This window comes from Parasteatoda tepidariorum, chromosome 1, assembly GCF_982258835.1.
Source record: "Parasteatoda tepidariorum strain Cologne lab strain chromosome 1, Ptep-v5.0, whole genome shotgun sequence".
In the NCBI taxonomy this organism is placed as follows: Eukaryota; Metazoa; Arthropoda; class Arachnida; order Araneae; family Theridiidae; genus Parasteatoda; species Parasteatoda tepidariorum.
In genome coordinates this window covers 64126772-64146930 of record NC_141755.1, presented here as the reverse complement: position 1 = coordinate 64146930, position 20159 = coordinate 64126772, and the positions used below count along the sequence as shown (strand labels likewise).

The 20159-nt window shown below is 32.1% G+C and overlaps 1 protein-coding gene across 1 annotated transcript in view; it reads right to left on the bottom strand.

Moving 5' to 3' along the window:
• Positions 1-301: 301 nt before the first annotated feature.
• Positions 302-20159, bottom strand: part of LOC107437991 (netrin receptor UNC5C) — a 300076-nt gene continuing 280218 nt past the window's right edge. Inside the window, exons 10-16 of the mRNA XM_087165445.1 lie at positions 17514-17683; positions 16317-16568; positions 15347-15493; positions 13822-13992; positions 8493-8611; positions 5640-5741; positions 302-4739 (exon numbers count right to left, since the gene is read on the bottom strand). Of these exons, the coding sequence (XP_087021571.1) occupies positions 4568-4739; positions 5640-5741; positions 8493-8611; positions 13822-13992; positions 15347-15493; positions 16317-16568; positions 17514-17683 (1133 nt within the window). The 3' untranslated portion in view covers positions 302-4567. The remainder of the gene's footprint in view (positions 4740-5639; positions 5742-8492; positions 8612-13821; positions 13993-15346; positions 15494-16316; positions 16569-17513; positions 17684-20159) is intronic.

The following is a 20159-nucleotide window of genomic DNA, read 5'->3' as shown; positions in this document are numbered from 1 at the left end:
CAAAGGTTAATGCCCATGTCTAAGATGGTTTCTGACAAATTGTAAAAGATAAAATTTTCATTTTAAAGAAAAAGTAACCCCTTCTAAAAGTCACATCTATTAATCTATTTTTTGATGAATTAATAAGGAAGAAAAAAAGTTTTTTTTTAAATGTAGATAAGTAAATAGTTTATTTTTCGAATCAAACAGAAAAGGGCTTATTTTTTTCCCTTGTGTTTTCGATTAAGTTAAAGCTAGTTTTGAATTAATGTTAGTAAATTATTGGGGATTTTCAAAACTTTATGCAATTTTTGATAAGTGATTTTTTTTTTTTTTTGGTTTTTTATTACTGGGCTAGACATTGTTTTTGCAACGTCAAAGAAGGAATGTCAGAGTTTTCCAAAAAAATAAAATAAAAATAAGAAGCTTTATATGAGAATCCAAAAACTAATTTCGATTCGTACCACAGTGCTGACGAAAAATAATCTCAGTGGCAGACAAATCATGGATTAGAGTCTCTTTGCTCTTGGGCTAATCGAATGAGACTTCTGAAGGTTTTCTTCACCGTTTAACGCGAATTAGTTTTGCTAAAAATATTCTATATGAAGAAGAGTATGTTCCACTGTCTGTTTCAAGAGTTTTCCTGTCCCTAGATTGAGTTTAAAACTAAAATACTTCAAAGTTGAATGTTCGCTATGGATCAGCTTTTTTGTGATTAAATCACAAAACACAAGGCAAGCAATATTGAGAGAAGGAGACAAAAATGTTTTTTTTTTTTAATGTTTGAAACAATGTACTATATCTTCTTGGCAATGAAAACTATATTAAAATTATAGTGGCACTCCGTTCTTTTTTTTTTTTCTAAAAAAAACTCCACCAATTAGATTCAAAATTTAAATGCCTCAACAATCATGTGTCACCTGACTTAAACCACGCATTTGGTTTCGATGATACAAAACAAAACATTTAATTCATATTAAGCTCATGAGAATTCTGCTATTTGTTTGCTTTCTGAAAATACTGATTCTATATATAATATGATGGCGTATAAAAGTTTTTCTAACAATTACATAGTAAAAATCTCATATCTAAAACTGCATATAGCTGGAAGTACAAGATTTCTCTACATTAAATTCTATTTTGTTTTTACAAAAGACACTTTAAATGAATGAAATATTTTGTATCAAAAAGAATTTCGCACGCTTGCCGTTTTTTAATTTTTCATTAAAAAAAAAACATTTTAAGTGCTTTTAAGCAAACATTATGATTCTAATTAAAGTAAAACAAACAAACAATCAAGTGAAGAAAAAAAAAGTAAAAAATTTGATTGTCATGCCTTATGCACAAAAATTCTCAATTTCGATCGATAGTCTGTTTAAATTAAATAAAATTTGAATTGTTTTGATTTTTCTTTTAAGAAACAAATTTTGAAAATAATTTATTTATTTACAAAAGTCATAAATTATTTTTCTAATTTTTTTAAAAAAACAAAATGCATTTTTTTATTACAAACGAAAATAAGATTTAGGAATCATTATATGGAATTCCATAATTTACAATTGCAAAAATTAATGTACCAACTTTTAACTATTAAATAACGTACAAAATAAAACAATGTGTAAAAGTACATTGGAAATTTTGTGTCATGTTGAACCATAATATGGTGCTAAACTGTATAAAAAAAATGAGAATAAATTTAGACTACATGATACTATGGTTCAATTTGAATGGTAACCTAGTTCAATTTAATAACTTAAGGTAGAAGAAAATTTACACCTTATTGTGGTTCAAAATATGGTTCAACATCAATCCGACTCTTCAGAGAGTGTACTTTTAACCATGGTTTAAAATTTAACTGGTTTTTTAATCATGGTTAATTATGGTAATACAAAATTTGATAGAATTTGAAGTAGGGCGATTTCAACAGTTTTTTTGTTGAGTAGATTTTTATGTTGATGTTTAAACTATAAATCTATAAAGTTTAATGAAATCTCATCAGAAACTTCATCGAATTTAATATTTAACATTTAAATAATTAAAATTTATTCCCCATAGTTATTAAATTTATATGGAAAGACATTTTTAATACATTTTTTCCCTTTCATACACCCCAAATATTTTTTTATGTACACAATCATAGTGATTGGAATTTGTGAACAAATATAATTGATGTAAATTTTATTTTACCCCAGACATGTAGGTTTTAATTTGTACTACGCGATTTATTGTAACACTTGTTTCATTTACTGTGCTTTTTGGAAACTAGTATAGTAACTAGAGAATCTGTCTGGCTTTTCGGTTTAAATCCAGAAGACATTCTTTGTTATATACACTTGTTTAATTAATGCAATCGTATATAATTACTTCAATCACGTATAATTAATTCAATCACTATATAATGAATTCAATCACTATATAATTAATTCAATCGTGTTATATTGTTCTATAATTAATGCAATCGTATTTCTCAAAATATGGAAACTCTGACATAAAAGCAATAATAAAATTTTTTTAGTAAAAATCTGTGTAAAAAAACAGAAAAAATGGCAATGTAAATATTATTGTAAAACGGTTCAAAAGTTTGAACTAAATTTTTTATTTCCAGTATAAGTTTTCTGAGAAATAGATTTTTTGTTTCTCCTTTAATTCAGCAGCATTGCAAATAAAACTTTAAAAAAATTATTTATAAGGCCGAAAAAATCGATTGTAAAAGAAACGTATGAAACTTAAATAATTTTTTGTTTTTAATTCTGAAGCTTTAACCAAAAATATCAGATGAATTTGGCACCTGTTAAGTTTACTATAGACTAGCGCTATTACCCTACTAAGGCAATCACTGAATGATGTTTTTAAAGAGAAAATCTCAATAATCCTACACCAAGCTTAGTTTTATAACCGATCATAAAATATAGTAATATAGGCTATGATTTTTTTCCTCAAAAAAATCCACATTACAATTAAATTACTTCTTTTCTACAAAACAAAAAAATATATCAAATATAAAAACCATTGCACTTCACAGAAAGCAATATACAGCCAAAACATAAAAAAATTGAATATTAATACAAAGTTGAAACAACAGGTATTTTTTTTTTCAAGAGAGTTCAAACCACAAATCTCCAATAGGTAACTGAATTACTTTATTCAAAACGGGCTTGAAGCCAGTTTTAGCGATTAACGGTGTTAAAAGGAAGCCCTGAATTTCAGCACTACCGCTCTACCAACACTTTCTAGTAGAGAGAAAAGCTTCGCACGGGTTACCATAAACGAGAAATACGGTATTTTAGTAGTCCGAATGTTTTTATATCTTTCTTATTTCCTACCACTGCGCAGTTAACGTTATTTTTCGAAGCTCTGTCGCCAAGAAAAATATTAAAAAAAAGGTCATAGTTTAAGTGCCTTACACTTGGAGCAATGAGATGATTTTTAACAATATATATAATCTTGCAGTGAACAATTATCTGAACTTTAGAACAATCAGATAAATAACTTAAATATTTAAAAAGTTATTAAACTTTTTAAAAAATAGCTAATTTGGAGACATTTTTCTCCTAGATGAAAATTATCAAAATCACTGCCGTATTCTTAGTTTTTGCAAATTTTTCTGATCCCATTTAAGGCAGCATTGGAGTAAGTTTTTAAATATTAAAAAATTAGACCACAAACGCTCTCTTTTTATTTTCACAAAACTGTGGATTTTATCCATATTGACGTTTTGGGTTATTTTCGAAATAAGCGTAGACAGCGTTGGTTTTAGATAGGCTGAACTAGACCTAACAGTCATGAGTAACTGTTGCCAACGCACAGCAGTTATAAAAATAGCATATTATTCGCAAAAAAACATCATTTCATATTTCGACGGAGCCTTTGTGAAACAGACTTAATGTTCATTACGTCGGACTACTAAATTGATTCGTGCGAAGGTTTTTTTTTTCTTTTCTAGGAGGTGTTGACTCCACTGAACGATTGATCAATTCTTGATTTTTGACGATAACGATAAAAGAAAAGTAACTAAAATTTATTTCTTATACAAAGTTAAATTTAACTAGTATTTGCCTAAAAATGATTGCATTCATAATGAAAAGAACGGTAATTTTAAAAACAATTTATAAGGCGTGAAGCCACGTCCATGGACATTTGTCCAACTAGTAATGACTAAGCCTAATCGCGGGGTGAAGAAGCTGTTATTTGAGATTATTCTTTATCAGGCAATTCAGCAATCTCTTAGAGATCAGTGGTTCAAACTGCCAAAAGACATTCTTTCACTTGTTTGAAAAAGGAATCATATACAAAATCGTGCGAAAATAAAAACGAAACAAGCAGTTAATTCTTGAAGTTGCTCGCACTGCGTAAGTTTCACAGTAACACGACGAATCACCTTCATATGCTTCTCTAACAACTGGTATCTCTCTTACTATTCCGTATACGTCTCAATTCAAATTTTATTTTACACGATTAACTGTCTCTTCTAACACCTTCAAGCCATAACTATTTGATCAAATCACGCCAAATTCTCTTGCCAATCGTTCAATCAATGTCTAAAAATAGCAGTTTAAAGAATGCAAGGTTTGCTAAAGTTGCCCGTAAGTCACAGCCAAGAGCCAGCTTCTTTTTCAAGCACCATTGCTGCATCTTCACGTCCCATCATTCTTAGTATGTTTAATAGGTCCGTTAGTGCGCTGGAATCTCTGTGTCTTGCTTCCCACAAGTCTAAGATGTGTTCAGTAGGACTGGGTTTTGTAGCAAAGTAGTTTATATATCTGCAATCAAACAGAGACATAAGTTATAGATAATTTCTTTGATGATGGTAGAATTTGAGAATATACAAGGTGTTTTGCCTATTATATATTCCATACTTTTCGATTCGCCGGGAGCAGGTGAAACGTAACCAATAAATGTCCTTTTTATTTTATTTATTTATTTTTTAACCTAGTAAAAATAGTTTGATTTCCTTACCTAAAAATACCTAAATTTTTTTAATTTTGTAGAAAAAATTAAGAGAAAGAATACTTTCACTTAAAAGACTAGAAGTCGAAAATTATATGAGATAGTAAAAAAAAAATTTAAAAAAAAAAAAAAAAAAAAAAAAAAATTAAGCGATTTATAAAATCTTGCCAACCATTTTCGACAAAACCAAAAAGGGCTCCAAACAACACGAATTTTTTCCAACAATGAAAAATAACAACCACATAAAATTTTTAAGTCTTAACTTTAGTCGTTTAAAGTTTTCTATTATTGTAAAAAAAAAAAAAAATCATGTTGTTAGCCGCTTTTCTCTGATCTTGCCGAAAATTGTGAACTGGATTTTATGTAAGTACCCAAAAATGTTATCAAATATTGCTAACTCTTAAGGTCTACGAAAGAAAACGAGGTATTAGATTTTTCTTCCTTTTTTTTGGAAAATTAGTTGATGATAAAACCGAAAGAGGAATGTATTTTAATTTCACCAGACAAACTTTGTGATTTTTCGAAATCGCTTCCGAGCTTGTATTAACCTCGAAAGCTGAATATATCGTTTTTTTTCATCATTTAAATGTGAGTTAGCAAGCTCTAACGTGCATAATTTTTTAACTTTAAATATTTTTTAAAAAACGCTTTAAGAGCAGTCATTACGAAACACCGATTACAGAAAAAGAGTTTATCCGCAATAAATTCTGTACCTGTCAACTTGAAGCTCTTGAGCTAGCCTTCGCCAGTCATTTCCATTCAGATTTGGGGGATCAAGAAACGTTCGAAGTTGTTTTCGAGCTTGATTTGTTAGCCTAATGAAAAAAAAGAGAGAAAATCAAATTTTCACTTTTTATCGCTAATGAATTTCTATAATTATTCATATCAGTCAATTTTATATTCACCGTCAACTAATGGTCGATATTAACAGTCACAATGAATGGTAGAGGATTTGAAAATAAAGATATATACAATAACAATTTAAATTGTTTTGTTAAATATATCCAAATCGAAATTCTTTATGGTTCCATCAAAAACTTTTGATGGTTTCAGTGCAATTCATGATGGTCCAATATCATTTGATGGTCACCATCATCCAACATTTTCCATTACGTGTTCATGGTTTTTGATATGCCAACAAACTTCCATCATTCCATGATAGAAAATGCTACTTTAATACTGTGATGGTTAACCATCAAGAAAAGTTTGACTCTCATAAACCAACAATCCATGATGATTCGCAACGGTTCATGATGGTTCCAACTACACATTTCCGTGATGGTTTAATGGGAATTCTTGTTGGTTCTCAGGAACATACCATTAAAACAATTAGGATTTTTTTTATGTGGGATCATCATAAATCATGATGGAATTCTTGATGGTTACCATCACGAATATAATGGTTCGTGATGGAATTATTAATGGTTACCATCAAGAATATAATGGTTCGTGATGGAATTATTGATGGTTACCATCAAGAATATCATGGTTCATGATGGAATTATTGATGGTTACCATCAAGAATATAATGGTTCGTGATGGAATTATTGATGGTTATCATCAAGAATATAATGGTTCGTGATGGAATTATTGATGGTTACCATCAAGAATATAATGGTTCGTGATGGAATTATTGATGGTTACCATCAAGAATATAATGGTTCATGATGGAATTATTGATGGTTACCATCAAGAATATAGTGGTTCGTGATGGAATTATTGATGGTTACCATCAAGAATATAATGGTTCATGATGGAATCATTGATGGTTACCATCAAGAATATAATGGTTCATGATGGAATTATTGATGGTTACCATCAAGATTACGTTGGTCTGTCAATGGAAAACCGTAAAAATTTTTGACTTGGGTAGGCATATTATAAATAAAAGTGTAATTATATATTAGTACCATACCGCTGTTAATTTACAAGTAGTATTTTCCATTAAGTGCTGAATTTTATATTGCGGCAGGTACTTAAATTTTGCTACCAGTATTTATGCAAAGTTTTACGTAAGGAATAATATTGGTAAAGGGTGACCACCTTCGATTTACATTATCCTGGCACTTAGAATAAAAAACGTAATTTGGAAAGAAATCTAACATTAAATCTAATGTCTAATTAGATATAGTAGTGCCACCGAGTTACGAAGAGCAGGAAATTTAAATTTGATTGGAAGACAACAATTTGATGCGGTACAAATATTTTCTGTTTGTAAATAAAGTACAAGTTGTAAAAGCTTTTTTTCTAAATGAAACAAAATTTCATAATTTAAATGTTATTTTCTCATACATTTTTACTCTTCATTGCATTAATATCATCTCAATTTTTATTAAAATGTTTTAAACATGTAAGCAATGATATGTTTCAGTAATGTTTTACTAATGATTGCAATAATGTAAAGCCTTCCTATATTGTAAGAAGAAAGTAGAAAATTATATTTTATACACAGAAAAGTTACATTAGTAACATTTTTGTGTTATGCGTGCATATGTAAGTCCTATAAGACATTTGGATAACTTCACACTTTTGCTTGACTGCGATTTATAATTTTAGAAGAGTTTATTAATAGTGAAGTAAAAACGGAGTTTAAACTAGTTAGTGTTTAGTTTCATGCGATTGAACGCAAAATATATTCAGGAAACAATATTTCATATGTCTAGACAACAATGTCAGATGTGAAAGTAGGTCCAAGTAAAACATGGTACTTTTAGTGTACATAATAACTTCTTAACTATTAGCTTTACAGTCTCGAACTTGGTTTCAATTAATTCGGTGATAAGCACCCTGCAGCCTCCCCATTTGCACCCTGCAGCAAAAAAACCGGCTCTCAACTTTTTGCCTCTTACTAAGACGTGGGTACCACTGGGTAGGATTTTTTTCGGATGTTCGAGTTTCGAAGGTTTCGGAGCTATCTTTACCATGATTTTAGCTCTCTTTTAATTGCAAAGACACACGGGAATGTTAATAATACTAAAAAAAATAACTAGGTACAAACAATTTACAACAGGTATTTGGAATCTATCAATTTCTACAATTTCAAAGAAAAAATTTAAACAAATATTACGTTTTTATTAAAATATGCAAAGATGAATTGCAATAAAATTTAGAAGGCTTTTTTTTTAAACACGAAGGAAAAATATTCAGTGAATAATATAAGATTTTCATCAAAATTTTGAATACTTAATGAAAAACGAAGTTAATTTTAATTTCTTTCGTTTTCTCAGTTTTTATTTCTACTCTTATTTTATTAAAAAGTAAAAATAAGTTTTTCTTTTTAAGAAAATACGAGGTCGGTTATCTGTTGTTATATATTGCTGTAACGTTTCTTGTCGTATCTGATTTTAATATTTTATTTGTACCGAAAAGATTGTCTAATTGAAGTATTTCATTCGTATAGTTAGCGTATGTGCGATTTGTAAACATATGTTACATCCGATATACGATGCAGCATAATGTATAAGAACAATTTCCATGGTTCTTTCTTGACTACAATTATGATTCAAATTTTCTACGCTGTATTGGGTAAAAGCATAAACTTTGAAAAAAAAAAATTAAATATGTACCTGAATCCTGCGATTGGCTGATCCAAGGCAACGAGGGGGCAGCCGTTGTCATTGGCCGTCACCGTAGAACTCAGGGGCTGATTTGTCCAGTTGAGGGTAGGGCTAGGTACATTGGTTTTCTGTAAATATGAGAAGAACATGAATCGTGAAAATAAAATGAAGTAAAAAATAAATCTCATAAAAATGATTAGTTTCCTGAAAATATTATCGAAAACAAAAAGCATTTTGCGGAAATTTTTTTTATTACTTCTCATGGATTCAATAAATGCTTACAATTATGTAAAGTATATAACCATAAATAATGAAAAAAATGAACAGTTCTAAAAAAATTAAAAACTTAATAAAATATATAAAACTGTACTTTTCGGTTAGCCCGGCGCAAGGAAATTAAACTGTTTTTTTATTTATTCGATTTTCTAGTTTTTTAAAATTTTGTTTAATTTTTATGTATATAAAACAATAAATAAACAAAAAAAAAAGTAAATAAATAAAAATTGTGAAAAATAAATAATGAAAAAAATAAAAAGTTCTAAACAAAAATTGGAAACTAAATAAAATATATAAAACGGTACTTTTCGGTCAGCCCGGTGCAAGGAAATTGAACAGTTTTTTATTTTATTTGATTTTCTCATTTTTTAAAATTTTATTTAAACTTTGCGTATATGAAACAAAAAAAAATTGGTGGAGATGCACATTTATTACTTTTCATTGACTTCGATTAACCATTAAGTACCCATAAAAATAGTAATACTCTCAAGAACAAGTCTTTGTAATAGTAATAATGTATTCGTGAGAACCGCCGGCCGAATAATTCCCCTGTATCAAATGGTGACTGGTGCACATTAAATCTGTCAGCGTTACAAAGTCCTCCAACCACAACAAATCAAAAGCTCTGGTGGTACTGAATTGGAGATTAATCATTCTCTGTTTCAGATCAAAATTAAGATCTGCAGATGGATGAAAGGTGTGTAAATCAGTCTTCCCAGTAAAATGGATTGTGACGTATGTGTGTGGCAAAATCGTATTCTATGGCGACAGATGGCACCACTGAAAACAAGAAGCGCACTCTCTGCTTTGAAAATTCTTTTTATTTCAAGCAGTCTCGCTGATATTGGCAAGTGGCTTATGTGACAACAACAACAGATGGAAGAGCTTGGATGGCAAAACAATATTCGTTTTAAATAACACAAAGAATAAGAGCATAGAAAACGTATTACATTGTGGCGTAAATTTAGTATCACAAAAATCAAAACGTAATTTTTCGTAGTTATAAAAAAAGCAGTCTCACTTTCACCAAAATAAGAAAAGTTTTTGATTCCAACTCAGTGAGTGTTTATGCACTCCTCGAATTTGTCTATAATACTGTGAAATAAAGGATAAAGACAGTGAAACAGATGAGAGTTCAGAGTTATTATAAAATAGAGCAAGGTATGTAAAAGAAAGAATGCACAGCTTAAAAGCTTTTCAGTGTTAAATAATATTTCAAGGACTTCTGAGACATTCCCTGAACAAGTAATTTTCCGTTTTCGCCAACAGGCGTTTAACTAAAGCTTTTCAATGGCTGTCAATGTTTAGTTTTTAATTGGCATCGAAATTCGTGATTTTCTGTAAGTAAATGTGTCGAGACTTGCACTACATATGAGCGTTGGGAAGCTTTAAATTGATTCTTGAGTTCTGATGAGAAATGCAGAATGAAAAAAAAATAATGAGAATGAAAAAAGAATATGCCTGTAATTTTACTTCTGCATTTTTAATTAAAATCCATTTGTACTATTCGGAGAGACTAAAAGAAAGTGTTGATTATTCAGACAATTTTGACCTAGATTAGCATAAATAAATAAGAGTAGTAAACAATTCAAAAACTGATTGGAAAAGGAGGTAATGGTTTGGGAAGCTTTTAAGATATCAAAACTTTAAAAGTAGCCTTACATTCAAGCCTTAAAGACAGACCACTCAAACCTTAAAAACAGAAATAGATGCTGTTTGGATGGTCAGAATTTGACATAAATGATAATATCATTAATTTCAAATACTTTTTTCAAATTTTGTCACAAGTACGTAAATTCGTACACTGGTTTTCACAAATTAATGAAAAATTGCAAAAATGGCGATATCTCTCCCAAAAGTAAACCAATCTTAATGAAATTTGAATATGTTGTCAAATAAGAGATGCTAAGTTAAGCTGTAATTTGAAAATTAGTGGCGCTGCGATGGAATAAAGTCACCTGCATATAAGCCTGCAAATTTCACGGTGTTTCTGAAATTAGAAATTAGAGAATGCCAATTTGTAACAATGATCTCCAGGCATCATTTGTCCGATGAACTGCGATGAAGTAGGGAAAAGTCAGATAGAAATGAGCAGATGACTAAATTTGAGTCCTTCTGTGGTTCACAGACCTTGGCAACAATGTCTACCACAGGTTCGGCATTCAGAAGGTTTAACTATGGATGACCAATTGCTACGACGAGGCCGACGTCCGATATTTATCATTATGTACATGAAGGAAGAGAACTGCAACTCCGAGTAAGCTCAGATCCTCTCTTAGTAGTCTCAGATTGGTGTCAATGTCTACTGTGTGTAAAAGACTTTACGAACGTGGTTTGTTCGATAAGCAATCAGTCATTTGCGTGCCACTCTCATCACGCCATAAATGGGACATTTGAGGTGAACGCAGCACCATGTCCACTGGAAAACTGACCAATGAAAGGACCTTCACAGATGAGTTCAGGTTTAGCCTCAAAAGAGATAGTAGGCATTGTTTGTTTTGGAGAGAACTCCATAATCCGATATTATCTATCAAACATCTGTTATAGAGATGCTTACCCGTGTGTGGGGTGGTATCTCTTTCGGTGAACGTGCAGAGCTGCATGTTTTTCTACGTGGAATCGTGAATACTCACGTGCATAGACATAACATATTTGATGCTTATATGAACTTTTATGCTGGAGCAATAGGTGATGATTTCGTGTTACAACCGATAACGCAACACCACAAAAAAATTGCATTGTGGATTATATTCAGCAGACAATAATAATTCAGAGCATGGAGTGGCCAGCTCGATCAGCAGATTTAAACTCAATTTACCATGTTCGGGAAGCTTTAGAGAGGCGTGTAACTACTCTCAATCCTCCTCCTCAGACCCTTGCAACTACTTTGTATGAACAATGGATCGCACTTCCAACGGAACAGGTGGACCGCATAAAAGCATGACACACCGCTGTATGGGCTGTATTGCTGCTAGTGGTGATCATACTCCATACAATTTTTTTTCCGATTCCAAATTGACACGTCCGATTTATACATTTAATACGCATGCTGATTTCTGTAGCACCATAATTGTCTGGTTAATATTTTTTATGTTATTTTATACATTATTATGTGCACTATAATGTGAGCCAGTTTTATTAAATTCCATGCGTATCATTTTGAGTTATGGTCATCTTTGGGATGTTTTTTTCATTTATGATAACCAGTGTATTTAGGGCCGGAATAGCCTGGTTGATGGGGCACTGGGCCCATGTCCAAGAGGTCGTGGGATCGATCCCCGCCTGCTGAAGACTCCTCGTGTAATAAATGGTGACTGACGCATGTTAAATCTGTCGGGTCACTAAGTCCTCCATGTTCTCCTGTAACAAATCATACCTCTGGGGGTACTGATCCAGGAGTTTCCTTGTCTTCTGAATTGGCTTCAAAATTACAAGGCTGCGGAGTTGAACATTAGTAGACGTAAACTCAAAATTGGGTCGGCTATTCAACGACGGTTATAAAATATAAAATAAAACCAGTTTATTTATCAGCCGGAAGTGTTTCTTGTAGTATTCTATCAATTTCATGATTAAATACAAAATATCGATATTGGATAAAAGGAATCGTATTTCGAATAAAATTAAAGGTTTGCTCTTGCAGGAACGCTTGGCGAAAAAAAAAAGTTAGTAAAAGCAAACTTATGCAATAAGTAATATAAAAACATTTAGTTCGACTTTAATATTTTCAAAGAAAGCTGTATTAACATTTCTTTTCCGAAATACGAGTCACTCAATTTAAATTGAAAAAGGAAATAAGATACTGAACTGTATTAATTTGACTGACGCATCGAAATTAATATTTTAAAGGTATGTATTTGATTTTCGAAATATTCTGAAAAATAAGAGAAACATTTATATATTTTGAATTGGTATTTCATTACATTTTTCGTATTTGATGAACAAAATACTAGCGAATTTCTAGATACCTTTTTTAGTTCTACACTTGTAAAATAATTATAATAACTTTTTAAAATAATTATAATAATGAAACTTGATTCTTATTTTTTAAAATTATAATGCAAATACTTATTATTACAAACTAAATAATACTATTATTGCATTATTGTATTGTTATTAATTTGTAACGAGCTAAAAGTTTGCGATTTTTAAAACTTAATTTTTAAAACTTCAGTGTCTAATCGAATAAAGAGCTGTAAACGTCTGAAGGAATCCCAGAAATCAAAAAGTTAGAAAAATATCCAGGTAAAAAAATTTTTGATTAATATTTTGCGATAGGAAACCATGCTGTTAAACACCATCACTAAATAGATAATAATTTAAAAAAGAAATCATGCTATCCGATTTTAAAGCCTAGTGCGTAGGCTCTTTTTTTATTTTATAACCGTCGTTGAACAGCCTATCCAATTTTTTGGGTTTACGACTACTAATGTTCAACTCCAAAGCCTTGGTAATTTTGAACCTAATCCAGAAGACAAAAGAACTCATATATCAAGTATTGGAAGAAATTTGCTTTCGAGGAGGACTTTTTGATGAAACTCACCAGTATTTGCGTTACACGGAGAGGAAAACCACGAAAACCTCCCACGGTTAGCCCGATGGCAAGGGGACTCTAATCCATGATCCGTCTACCACTGAGGTTATTTTACGTCAGCACCGTGGTTGGTGCAAGCTGGATGCGGATTCGTATCTACCGTCCATCGCTGAGATTCGAGCCCGGTTCCCCTCATTGGAAGGCGAACGCTCTATCCCCTGAGCCATCACTGCTCTAGAGTATAGTTCTTCAAATGTCGTAAAGAAAATCTTTAATACATATTTCTGGAATCTTTGTCAAAAGAAAATTTTGAAATATAATTTCATTAGAAGTCACCTATGATTACTTAAACAAGGAAAAAATAACAATTTCTATATGGATTCCAAAAATATACATTAAGAGCGGCCATCGCGAAATTGTAAAAAAAGTCATTTAATTAGTCTATATGTATCTCACACCAACCCTAATATACTTCTTTGAGGAAATGAATAGCTAGGTTCCGGAAAATAAGGAGCGAAAAAGATGTCTTACTTCTCTAGAATCTTGAGGATTAACTTTAAGCATCTGTCTGTGAGCTTGTATGCCCCTCTGGTAAACTAGAATATGACATCGAACTTTTTGAGATCTGTCAACGTTTTCTAGAGTGAATGAACAGTGAAGATTGTTCTGTCGACCATTCCAAACGTGTTGAAATGGAATTTCCTACAAGGATAAAAAAAATTGCCAATGAAAAATACATAAGAATTAAAATAAAATCTTGAGTTTATAGTCAAATTATTTAGTCCTGTTGGAAGTCCCACATTGATATTTCAATTTCGTAAGCAAATATAACGAGATTTGCGTTTCAAGCTATTTTTTTTCTGTTTAATATACGAGGTGTGTCCGGAAAGTAAGTACCGTTTCGTTCTATCGTCATTGCAGTGTCACTGTTCCATCCAGACATGCGCATTTGTATCTGTGATTGTATGCCAACTGCAGCCATTGCAGCTGGATTGTATTGCGTTTACGTTTTTTAATCAGCATTCAAAACGTTTAAGAAGATTACCGACCCCGCAGACTATGAAGCGCGTTTAGTAATACGGTGCGATACGATACGGTAAAAAATTTGGGAAAACTTCTACGTGTAGTTCAAAACAAAAGGCGGAAAATTCTCAATTCCATTCTGCTTATTTCTTTCAAAATTGTTGCTTTAAGACTGAAACTAGTTATTAAACTATTAGAAAAATGATTTTTGCGGGAGGCTCTACGATTACCATGTTCGTTTAAAAAACAGTGTTCGTTCATTCATGGCTATCGTTACTGGCAGCATCTATTTCTGAAGAAGTTTTAGACAAGTAAGACTGTTAAGATAAATGTCTAAGCAATAGCAATAACTATGCAGAAAATTAGTTTCTAAAATGCTCTTTTGCGTGAGCCCCGCAGTGGACTGATCGTTAAGACACGGTTCCCAGCAGATCAATTGAAGTCAAGCATCACTGGCTGCGGTCAGTGTGCAGGTGGGTGACCACTTGGATCAGTCTGCGTAGGGATCGAGGGTGTGCGGTATTGGTCCTCGTTAATCTGTTCTACCGTAAAGTGCTCGACTTCGCATACAGGTCGTCGGGCTACCAAAGCGGGGGTGCCATTCCTTCTGCAGAGAATCAAAATTCTGATAGCATGTCTTTGGATCGTCCTCAGGGATGTTTCCCAGACCACCGCCAATAGCCCATTGTGCAGCTCTAGTGCGACGTAAATGAAGTGCAACTACAGCTGCTCTTTTGCATGAAAAAAAATTTTGTTTAAAAAAATTTTTTATGCGAGTTTTTCTTCCACAAAACGGTACTCACTTTCTGGACCTGCCATATACCTGGTATACGCATTTCCTCAATTAGTTAAGCAGCGATTTAATCCAGTATACTTTACTTTTAATTAACTAATTTTTAAAAAAGGGAAATGTTCACGGAATGGGTGTTCTTGCACCCAATTTGCTGAACTCTAAAAATTTAAATATTTTCACAATGTCACCCTAAGCTCGTCATAATGGTTTTCAATGGATAGATTTATAACAATCAATTACTTGATAGTTGGCACCAGGTTTACACCTCCATCCTTGCGCAACATCCTCCAAACAGAGGCACAGGTTTGCTCCTCCATCTTGGAAAGGCATAGATTTTGGACGGTCTAAGAGTTTGCCACCGAGCCTCTGTTCCACCTGAATAACACCCTTCAAAACATAATAAAAAGATATCAATGCACAAGGAATAAAGGAAAAGCTAAGCTCTTTCCGCGAGCAACTTTTCTATTATTCTCCCACGATACACTTCGTAGGTGTTCTTTGCCGCAAAATGTGGTTTATACCTTTCTATACTCTAAAACAGTAAGAAAAGTGGAAACTATACCCAGATAGCGAAATGAGGTTTATTTTAACTCAGCAAAAACCTTTTAATGTACGCCTGAAAAGGCTTATTTACGTGTAAACCTTCTAACCTTAAAACGAGATCTATGACAATCTGCTCTATTCTACGCACATTGCCCTAATCCAAAATCTCAACAACCTTCTATATGAAAACCTTAAATCGAGGTTGGCTTAGAGTTTTCAAGCGTGAAAAAATCCTTTAATAAAGCTAGTCTCAAGGGGAAAATAATCTTAAATCTAGGTCATTATAAGGTTTCATTTCGCAAAGTCTTGTATGCAAAGCTAAAATCCACCTTGTCTTGAAATTTTAATGAACAATGCAATTTGTTCGTATCGCTAGTGTGACGTCATTTTGGACCTAGATGACCATTTCACAATACGTGGCAATACTTTAAAAAAAAAACTTTAAAATATAATTTTTAACCCTATTAGGATGAAAGGTTTTAAACTGCAATGTTTTTGCTTTATTGAAAAAAGGTTTTTAGTACAAACATTTTCGTGACAATAAACACAAGGTTGCCGTAAGGTTACGTGCCTTCTGGGATAGCAAGAAATCCTTTGCGAGGTGTTGTGAGGAAAAATGAAAAAGTTGCTCGCGAGATAGCTTGAATGGAAGATAAGAGTTGTTTACTTGTAAGGCAGCTCGGGTGTCCTCCACACAATACACTCGGATGTTGTAATCCACAGCAGAATATTGAGAGGGAGCAAAGGCAGCGAGGGCAAGGGATTTTAGGGCTTTCTTGTGCCACTCAGTGCCATCGTTATCTGACTCACCCGCTAATGCGTATCGGCACAGGTGATCCGTTACGACGTGACACTGGCGACCATCTAGTTGACAGTATAGAGGAGTGTTGATTGTTTCTTGGCCGAGAGTGACAACATTCTGCAAAGAAAATCCCAGAAAAGAAAATTAATTAAATGTAGAAACTTACCACAATTAAATATGAAATATATAAGATTTTAAGAACAGGGGGTCGCCCAATCGGCATGGTGTTAGGTATAAGAGGATTGAGCTTCCGGCAATCGTATTTAGGTTCGGCATCCAGTCTAATGTAATGTCCACCGTGATTTCACAGCAGAAACGGTTGTCGAGCGTGGTAGCTAGACCGATTGGGTTCTATCACAATCTATTCGGTGAGCTTTTTATTCTGGACATAGCTCGGAATTCGTATTTAAGAAAATGGACATAGGTCAGCATGCGTCTTTTCCACGTCCAACTCAAAATTTTAAAACTAGATCAGATATTTTGCTTGGGTCTCGGATTTTGGGGTGTGGCTGGCTGAGTATTAAAAATTACAAGGAGAGGAAAACTACGAAAACCTACCACGGTTAGTCTGACGGCAACGCGACTCCATCCCATGATATGTCTACCAGTGAGGATATTTTATGAGCAATATGGTCGGTGCGTCCCGGATGAGGAATTCGTATCGACCAGCCATCGCTGGGGTTGGATACCGGGTTATCTAATTTAGTATGCGAGTGCTCTGTCCCCTGAGGCACCCCAGTTGTTTCGTTTTATTCAAATCTGACAACATTGCTTATACACAAATGTTGGTTGGTTGGTTCTAATGCCACTTGCCACACGGGCAAGCCTGCTCGGTGAAACAGAGCAAATTTTTAAGGCAGAGTGTGCGTTTCTTATTTTCAGTGGCGCCATCTATGGCCAAGAATTCGACTTCTGCCACACCATACGTCGTCCCCGTTTATAGGGCGGATCCATTCATACATCCACAGATCGTAATTTTGACCTGAATCAGAGAACGATCGATCTCCAATCCAGTACCTCCAGAGGTTACACAAATGTTTCTAAAAGAAACATGCTACTCACCCGCCATTCAGGGTTTTCTTCTTCTGTACCACTATCACTGGCATGCACTGATATCTTCCAGTTCTGTGATGTGAGAAGAGCGCAGTGTTGGAAAGTAATAATAGCTGATTTCTTCAAAAGAACACCGTATGGCCCACACAGAATCACCGGACTTAAAATGGTTTCTTTATCTAAATAGTGAAGAGAATACAACAGAAAATTTATTTCTTCTTCACAAGTGAAAATTAGAAATAATTTAAAATATTGCGAATGAATATTTAGAATGAAAAGATTTGTAATCATTGTGAGCTGAGAATAAAAATGATAAATACCAGACGAGCTTGCAATCGAAATTTGAAACAACTTAATCTATTTTAAAGATTTTATAAACAAAACTAATTTTTAAAAAACTAGAGGGCTCCGCCCCCTGCTCGCTGACGCTCGCCAACCCCCGGAGAATTGCTTCGCAATTCTTGCTTGGTTTGCTTCGCAAAACCAAGAATGCTTTGATTTCATATATTTCAATATTAAACTGAATATTAACTGTTATCATCGAAAAGAATTAATTTTCTTAAATGCAGAATAAGCAGTATATATATATATATATATATATATATATATATATATATATATATATATATATATATATATATATATATATATATATATATATATATATATATATATATATATATGCAAACACTATAATATTTTTCAATAAGCAGTATTGTTAAGAACAGGGTAATTTTTAAAAAAATATTTTAATAATATTCAGCAAAATAACTATAAATGAAAACATTAATTTTGCGGAATTAAAATAAACAATGCACCAATAGCATTTTCTTTACGCTAAATACATTTATAAATTTGACATTATATATATATGTTATAATATTTCTCTATATACAATATTGTTAATGACAGGATCATCTTTAATAAATATTTTAATGTTCTCCTTCGTTGTGCATCTTGACAATGCCACATATAATTGACCATGAGAAAACGTTCAATATATAGCCCAACTTTATCGAAGGTTTGGCCCTTATTAATTGTTAAGGCATAAGCTAATCTAACAGGAAATTGTCGTCATGAAGTTAGTATTAAGACAATCGATTTTTTCAAAAAACCAAGAAATGATATCTTTACAATAAAGATCAGGAGTGCTTGCATCAAGATGTAAAAGTTCTCCATTGCCAATTGTCAACAACCAATTGGCAAATTCTTGGTTACCAGCATTAAGATTTAAAACCAGATTAAACTTACGAATTAACGTTTTAGAAAACAAATAATCAGATTAATCAATATATCAATACGAAATAAGTTGAGATGTTGTAAAACTGAAGAATGAAATTCTAACTATTTTGTGATTGGTTGCATCTCTGAAAAAGAAAATTCAGACTTGTAAATCGCTTTTTTAAGCTTGCCGTTTTCAGACATGTGATTGGCTGTTGTGAACGGCGGTTATTCTTCATTATTAACTGCAAAATCGTGCTTTAAAACTAAAATAAATAAAAATTTAAAATTATGTAAAAGATTTGAATGCCCTAAATGTCTTCCCTGAAAGATTCTGAATGAATTGATTCCTTAATCTTAGATTTTCATCACGTAGTTAAAAAGTTTTTCAGGGGACAAAATTAACTGCAAAAACTTTTTTTTAGAATAGAGAGAAATTATTGCTGCTCACACTTAGAAAGGTCTTCACTAAGAATTGTTATGTGAATTTCGCTACAATTTTACTTTTTAAATTCTGAGTAAACGGAAACTTATAATAATCATTAAAAAAATCAATATATTGTATAGGTTAGACATAAGTGGTTACATCAAAAATTTTCAACATAATTTCTTATAAATCATACTCAAAACAAGTCATAAAGAAGGTGTAAATTACTCGTGAAATTTTAAAAACAATGATTTTGTTTTGATTTACCTGCTTTGACAATGAACTATAATCTATAGATTATAGTCCATTGTTTTATTTACGGATTTTATTCCTTCAATTTTCATTCATTCTAATTTCCTATTTATTTATTCATTTATAAGCATGTGCTATATGAGTTACACAGTTTCCATTGTAGGTAGAACTTTTTTGCTTGCATATGTTTATAGTTTTTAATTAGTTTAATATGAAGCTTGAGTTTTAGGTCTTAGCGCCAGTTTTCCGAGAATAATAATTTAAGAGTCAAGCTTTTAGAGTTTAAATTCAATGAGGTATCATATTTTCAATATTGAAACTAAAAACAAGCACTGGTAGCTATGAAATAAGTAATGAAACCGGTACGTACCAAAAATTAAAATCCAGTTGCTGTTCGTAAAATGTTGGAAAAATTCAACCAATAACAGAACGGATTAAACTTATAAGTTGAAAAGATTTGATGCGCACTTTAACTTTTAAAATAGTTAACTTTGATTTGCAGCAAATAAATTAAGAAATCGTTTTAAGATGCAAGTTGAAAACAGTCATGTGGGGCAATTTTAAGTAGAAACATTCTTTGTAAAAAAGCTAACAAAAGTGGTACAAAATTGAAACTATGAACAACTCGTTAATATGATAGTTTTAATGATAGAATAGCAGTGTACAATGAAAAATAACTCTTAACTCTTTCAATAACTCTTAACTAACTCTTTCAACTTATTTAATCATTTAACAGCATGTAGTATATGACTAAT